Genomic DNA, 6,628 nt, shown 5'->3' on the forward strand with positions numbered 1-6,628 from the left:
AACCAACAAACACCACATACACACATATACATACATTGTATACTATATACTATTAGGTTTTAAGCAAACAAGTAGACAGTGGGCGTTCCCTCCCCACGTGCCCACGCCACAAGCCTCCTGCCCAAAAATGAAAAAAAAAACCGAAATGCAAGACATGGCGCGCACCTCATCTCAACCGAGAAACGCTCCTGCCAACGCCAGTTAGCACGCAAGATCCCGCAGTGAAAGATGCCAGTCCTAAAGTCATGCACACGAACATAAATTCATATTTGTCCCTTCACAGACAAATGACACAAAAAGACACGCAGAAGCGAATCAAGAAACAAACACCACCAAAACAAAAAATAATAATAATAACAATAATAATAGTTCGCACTTTCTCCTCACTACCTCGAGCTCGTCTGGTGGTGTGTCACTGCACAAACAAACAAAAAAAGTAAATAGTCATCGGTGCCAAGCCCAAATAACCGCCTCTCCTTCAGAAGACAGGCATCATGGAGTAAGAAAAAAAAATAAATAAATAAATAGAAGAGTAGCGAGAAAACCTCCAAAATAAAAACAAAATAGATATATATATAAAACGGAAGCAAAAAAACATTCACATATTCCCGAAACAATGGGCGAGATGTGCAGTAAGCATCCCAATTCGGATCATATCTTTCCCCAATTCATTCGCACTACTTTATGCGTTCCCTTTGCAGGCATGACTACAAGGCCCCTTGAGTGCTAGTCACTAATACTACTACGGGGGGGCCCGCACGAGAAAATGACGGCAGTGCGCCGACGCCGCTGGCACGCTCAGTCTTGTCGTCCTTCCGAGTGGTCCCCAGCAAAAACATCGCCGTCGGTATAGACAGACATCGGCATCTGACTCATTACAATCACTTCCTCTGGAGGGTTAACGTCAACCATCATAGCCGGATCAGGAGGCATTCCCATAATCTCTTGTCCTGGCCCCGAGTTCCCCAAGTTGCCCCACTTACCACCTGCTTTCATCACGGCATCGCGATGGCTTGCCACGCCGCCGTATCCCGTTGCCCCGCGCTTTGCTTTGCCCCGAGGCATGGCCACATCCTTGCCATCCACTTTCCTGCGCGAGCCCACGGCTTTTGCCCCACGATACTCATACCGATCGTTGCGTCCTGCCATTTCACCGTAAAAATCCTTCATCATGTCACGCTCCTCGCACTCCAAGGCAAATGAATCAAGGATCATATCTCGGGTGCTCGCCGACCGTGACAGGCTATTCTGGCGTGACCCTTTTGAAAACATGCTGCCCTTGCGCGCGAGGCCCTCTCTTGGCGGGGGCTCCGACCCACCTGCGTTCTGCAGCATAGCTCGGTTTTGCAAGTGAATCCCTCGTTCTTCCTCCGTCATCGGACCGCAAAGAGACCTCTTGCGGCACAGCGGTGGCACGGGCGGCTCCCAATCCTCAGCATACATGGGCCCGCTGGGAAAGGGCATGTCCCCGCCATACATGGGGATACCAGGCGGGTACATCGGCATCTCACCGGGGTAGAACTGAAAGTTACTCGGTGGCTCAGGCTGCCCGTACGGGCCAAACCCCTCTGGTTGCATCCCTGGCGGAGGACCTTGGTACATGCGCCGACTGCTTCCTAGGCTTACAGGGATATTATTTCTTTTATTATTTTCTGCCAAGCAACACTTGTCGGGTTATTTTTTTTCCTCACACGTCTCCTACAGGAAGAATAAAAACAAGTAATTGAAAAAAAAAATATAGAAACAGTTGACCTTCGTCTTCTCAGCCTCAGCAATCACACGGTAAGGTGGCACGCCACATCCATTGGCTATCATAGAGATGGCTGTCGAGACAAAAACACCATTGGCTTCGCCGCGGCGCTGGGATTGCCCACAGGAGCCGTGTCGCGTTCATTCTGTTCATCGCCCCGCGGTACGGCGCGGCGCGCTGAAGTACCGGGTGAACCCTCCCCCATTAGTCATCCTGGACCCTAACAGGCGCACGCGCCCGTCCGCAGCTGCAGTTCCGCAATCAGCTCGCCGCCGGGCAAAAGGATACTGCACAGGGCATGCCACGCGCGACTTACCCGGAGCGCAGCACGTCGCTAAAGGCACCGCATATCACCTTTCGTGCTTTTCCCCCACTCCGTGCCGCCGCCGCCTCCGCAGAAGCAAGTGCAGCGTCGTCCCCCTGCCTTCCAGAGTGACGCAGCCAACTCTTGGCCACGTCCTCCGCCGTACAACTCCCGTCTTGCTCCGTTTTAAACACCAAAAGAAAAACAACAACAAAAAAAGACGCAAAATAACATGAAGGGCAGGCGTGCAAGGAGGGAGGGAGAGAGAGAGAGAGAGAGAGTTGGGTCTGCGGTTGTCGGCGGGCAGAGGATTGGCCCCTGCCCAGGCAACAAAAATTCAAAAGAAACATGAGCCCTAAAAATGATACGCGGAGGAAATCGAAAAAGAAAAAGAAAGCCAAAAACGTGGAAGCGAAAAATAGACCAAAACCGCCCAGCCCCCCACACATGCTGGCAAAGATGGGAGGTAATGGGAAGGCACCACCGCCACAGACAGCAGGGCCGCCGCCTGACAAACACACAAAAGTGCAGAGGTACAAACCAAATAAAATTGACACCAAAAACGTGACTATATATATAAATATATATAGATAGATAGAGAGGAAGAGAGGAAGAGAGGAAGAGAGGAAGATGGAAAAACAGAAATAAAAAAACCGCCTCAGAGGAAGAAAGGAACAAATTAAGGAGAAAGGTGGGGAAAGTCTCACAAGTAAGTCACACCCACTGACGCTGTCCGAAGGAAAAAAAAAACCCCGGCACCACCCCCAGCACAGCCTTGGGACAACAACTGCAGTAGCGGGACGCCAGCCTCAAGGTCGTGGGGAAAGTGGGGACGCGGATGGGGCAAAAACGCTGGTGCCACCCACGCGGCACCTGCACGGGCAGAGGTCCCCTCGCATGCGGCAATATGCGTGGGTGAGTCCCTGTTTCCCGTACCCGCAGTTACGAGGAGTGGGCGCTTTGCACAAAAAACTGCACCGGTAAGGTAATGTTCGTTTTCCCACCCCAAACAATAACAATAACAACAAAAACAAAACAAAAAAAATACGGCAAACAAGCGAACAAGAAAAAAAAAACGAAACCCCCCCCCCCTCTCCCCCCTCTCAGCCAATGCTGCGCAGCTGCGTGCGTGGCTACACAGAGACACATATTGCAACCGCCTCTCCTCTTCGCGACCGGCGACTCGCCCCGTCACTAGCGCCCAGTTCCGCAGAAAACACATGCATGCGGCACAGGAAAACAAACACTATAATGAAGTAAAAAAAAGGTAAAACAAAAAAAATCGCTCATGCCCTAAGTAAAACATTCGCTCCCAATGCTTCACTTAGACGCCATGTATGGAGGTTTAAGCAGATGCTTCCCACCACCATATGCTTTGTTGTACGCAGTCATCACAGAAAGAAAGACATTATGCACATTTAGCCCGGGTTACTCTGCAGGCGCCCGGTGTCCAAGAGAGGGGCCGGTGCAAACAATACATATATATACGTAAAGAATAGCCATTGAGCAGAATTGTCCCAACACTGCGGGAAAATAGGACTTTTTGCATTTTGTGCACATCAAAACAACTACATAAAGAACCTTTCTAGGCACGTTTCGCGCCTGCCACTCTCCTCATGGCGTCCGAATTTGATCAGTCGCTTCGCTGTCAGTGTAGTTGCTTGTATACTTTGGGTGGCCGACCCTTTGGGTCACGCAGCATCTCCTCCGCATCCTTGAGCACCAACTCCACGTTCGCGTTAGTGGTGGCGAGCCGCTCCTTCTCAGTCCCCGACGCATTCCTCAGACGCAACTGCATCTGCGCCTGGGCCTTCGTTGAAAACATCACAAAGCGACGCAGTCCGCCGTCACGCACAGTGGAGTTTGAGGTCCCATGCACGCTCTTCGCAAGTTCACCAAAATCCACGGCCGCTTCCGCAGCAGACGCTTCCGCCAACAGGCCAAGAAAGACGACGGTCACGCATGGGCCGCCGAACGCATACTGGAGTATCCCGCGCTCTTTTGGACGCACTTCCAGTGCCTTGCTGTACAGCTTAACGTTGGTCCCAGCGAGGACGGTGAGAAACGACGACAAAACCACGTCCTCCGGCCTTCGTGCCTTGTGGATAAGGAGACTGACGAGCACTGCCTTGTCGGCCTCGCAGACGCTGGCACCATTCTTCAGCTTCGCCAAGAGGTCCTTCGCAGTAGTTACCGGTTCCATCTTTGCGCCCGTGATACAAGGCCCGAAGAGGGGCGAGGATGCATAGGAAACCGGTTCGTATTCGGCCCCATCCTTCTGCAGGTCCTTCGCGGCGCTGCAGTCAGGCTTCATCGCTGAAAGCACGACAAACACCTCCGCATCCTCCTCCAGCTTAGCAAAGAGGCTGCGGGCGCAGTGCATCAGCATGTCTGTCCCGGCTGTGACTCCTTCGTCATCCGCCGTCAAGAGAGCGCTGTTGTGACCGCGGAGAAGTTGCTCAACCATTGAGTCAACCGTCGTGGAGCGGATGCCAGCCACAGGGCTGGCCCGCTGCACAACCTCGTCCACTGGGAACCTTTTCTCCTCACCTTTGGCCTTCACAATGAAACCGTCGCCATCGGCTTTCACATTCCACGGACCGGAACTCTCGCGCTTCTCCGTGACAACAGCCACTACGCGGACTGTAGAATCAACGGCATTGCCTTCCTCTTGCGGTGCCGCGTAGGCGACGGGCTGCGTGGTCTTTGGGTTCTGCAGCAGCTCCTTGGCGTTTTCGAGGCGCGTCTGCAACTGCTTTAAAGACGCCTCGAGGGGCTCCTTTTCCTTCGGAGTGGCGGCCTTCTGGACCTTCGCCTCCGCGGCCGCTACCGCCTCTTCCATATTCGTGACGAAAGTTTTGACACTGCCACCCCGCGACTTGCCGTTTCTTAGCACCATCTTGCCCTGGGCATTAAGGGCCTCCGTAGACTTCTCATCAAGAGCCGCGTAGCTGACGAGCAGCACTGAAGAACAGGACCCAATAAAGGCATGGCCAAACAACTGACGCACGTACTGTGGGTCTTTCTCCATCACTCCGACGTAGGGTCGCATGTCAAGTGCGCTCATCGCAAACAGAGAGGCAACCTTCACATCCCCTTCGAGGATCTGCTTCAAGACTGCTGTGCACACAATGTATTCATCGTCCTTCACCAGTCCCGAGGCCTTCGTGAGAGCGGAGCGGAGAGCGGGCTCCACCTCTGCTGCAGTCTTCACCACCTTTGGCGTCGTCTCGTGCAAAACCACGCCATACAGCGGAGAGATCGCGACAACGAGGGGCTGCGGCCCGGATCCGCTAAACAAGTCACACACGACCTGCTTACCCTTCACAACACTCATGTAAAGTGTAAACTCATTGGTGACACCATCCTTCTTCTCCTTCAAGACGCCCTCGAGGATGCTTTGCACGATATTCCAGGTGACCTGCTTCTCTACCGCCAGCCCAGGGATCACCTCCGCAGCCAGAAGCGCCGTGTTATGGCCATTCCCCAGAGCAATTTGCATTCTTTTGGCCAACTTAGATTCAAGTGGTTTCCCCTCAGTATACTGAAGGTGCTCATCAACACCGTACCTCCTCGCCTTCCCCTTCACTGAGAGCTCGATGGTGTTGCTTGTGGGCTTCTTTTCAACGGTTACGGCAATCCTCGCGGAGGTCTGCCATGTCTCGGAGTCACTCCCAGCAGAATCGCCCCCCTCCAACGCCTTCGGTTGAGATGGTGTGGCCGTGTCCGTAGCCTTGGCTGTGGCCGCATCTTCAGCCTTCTTTTTTGCTGGAGCAGTGCCCTTCTCACACACGACCCGCGACAATGGAACAACTTTGGCCGTTAAATCGTCCGTCTTATCCTTGGTTTCATCCTCCTTCTTCTTCTCTGAATCCCGCAGCACAGAGCCACCATTTGGCTTAGTATCCTCCAGCTTCTCCTTTACTCCATTAGTGACCTTATCCTGTGAAGTTCGAGACGAAGTGTAAACCTTGGGCTTTGTCCCCTCCGGCTTGGCCATCAATTCCTGTGCGTCAGCCAGCACCACCTTAAGCTTATGTAGAATTCGTGTATTACGTGCCTTTTCCGCGGCGTCCTTTGTCGACTCCAACGTGGCCGCACACTTCCTCTCCTGCTCCTTTGTGAACTCCACGAAGCGGGTGAGATTGCCACTGCGCGAGGGGGAATTCTTCACCTTCCGCAGCCTCAACACATTCTTGAGGATGTTCGTCTCCCCAACAGCATCACCCCCCGACACGGCGGCGACGACCAGCGTGCAGCTGTTTCCCCCCACGGCGTCCTTGAAGAGTGGGACGGGCAGCAACTTCGCGTCCTTATCGTGGAGGGCCGCCAGGTAGTCACCCCGCTCCTTTACGAACAGCAACTGCATCGCCGAGAGCGACACATCGGTGGTCGTGCTGCTCGGACGCTTGATCTGCTTCACCACCAACTGCAGGAGAACAGCCTCCTCCGCATTGGGCGAGGCTTTCAACGCGTCCTGCAGAAGGCTCTCCGCATCACCTCCACTCTTCACCGGCTTTTCCTCGAGGTCCACGATGCATGTACCGAAGATGGGGTTGGAGCCGAGTTGCAGC

The 6,628-nt window shown here is 53.6% G+C and overlaps 2 protein-coding genes across 2 annotated transcripts, besides 7 other annotated features; both read right to left on the reverse strand.

Annotated features, from left to right (window-relative positions):
- The first annotated feature begins 340 nt into the window (after window positions 1-340).
- Window positions 341-368: a microsatellite.
- A 138-nt stretch (window positions 369-506) lies between these two features.
- Window positions 507-580: a sequence feature (A-rich).
- Window positions 581-798: 218 nt separating this feature from the next.
- Tco025E_07185 (uncharacterized protein) lies at window positions 799-1,602 on the reverse strand (the record flags this gene model as incomplete). The annotated part of the gene is made up of 1 exon (XM_029374052.1): window positions 799-1,602. The coding sequence occupies one exon, from the start codon at window positions 1,600-1,602 to the stop codon at window positions 799-801; it is 804 nt and encodes a 267-aa protein (XP_029225944.1).
- A 640-nt stretch (window positions 1,603-2,242) lies between these two features.
- Window positions 2,243-2,282: a sequence feature (A-rich).
- A 24-nt stretch (window positions 2,283-2,306) lies between these two features.
- Window positions 2,307-2,335: a microsatellite.
- Window positions 2,336-2,623: 288 nt separating this feature from the next.
- Window positions 2,624-2,650: a microsatellite.
- Window positions 2,651-2,685: a microsatellite.
- Window positions 2,686-3,061: 376 nt separating this feature from the next.
- Window positions 3,062-3,130: a sequence feature (A-rich).
- Window positions 3,131-3,702: 572 nt separating this feature from the next.
- Tco025E_07186 (uncharacterized protein) lies at window positions 3,703-6,628 on the reverse strand (the record flags this gene model as incomplete). The annotated part of the gene is made up of 1 exon (XM_029374053.1): window positions 3,703-6,628. A coding segment is annotated over one exon (2,926 nt), but the record flags the coding sequence as incomplete, so codon positions are not given.

This window comes from Trypanosoma conorhini (assembly GCF_003719485.1).
Source record: "Trypanosoma conorhini strain 025E chromosome Unknown Tco_14.4_contig_00535, whole genome shotgun sequence".
In the NCBI taxonomy this organism is placed as follows: Eukaryota; Euglenozoa; class Kinetoplastea; order Trypanosomatida; family Trypanosomatidae; genus Trypanosoma; species Trypanosoma conorhini.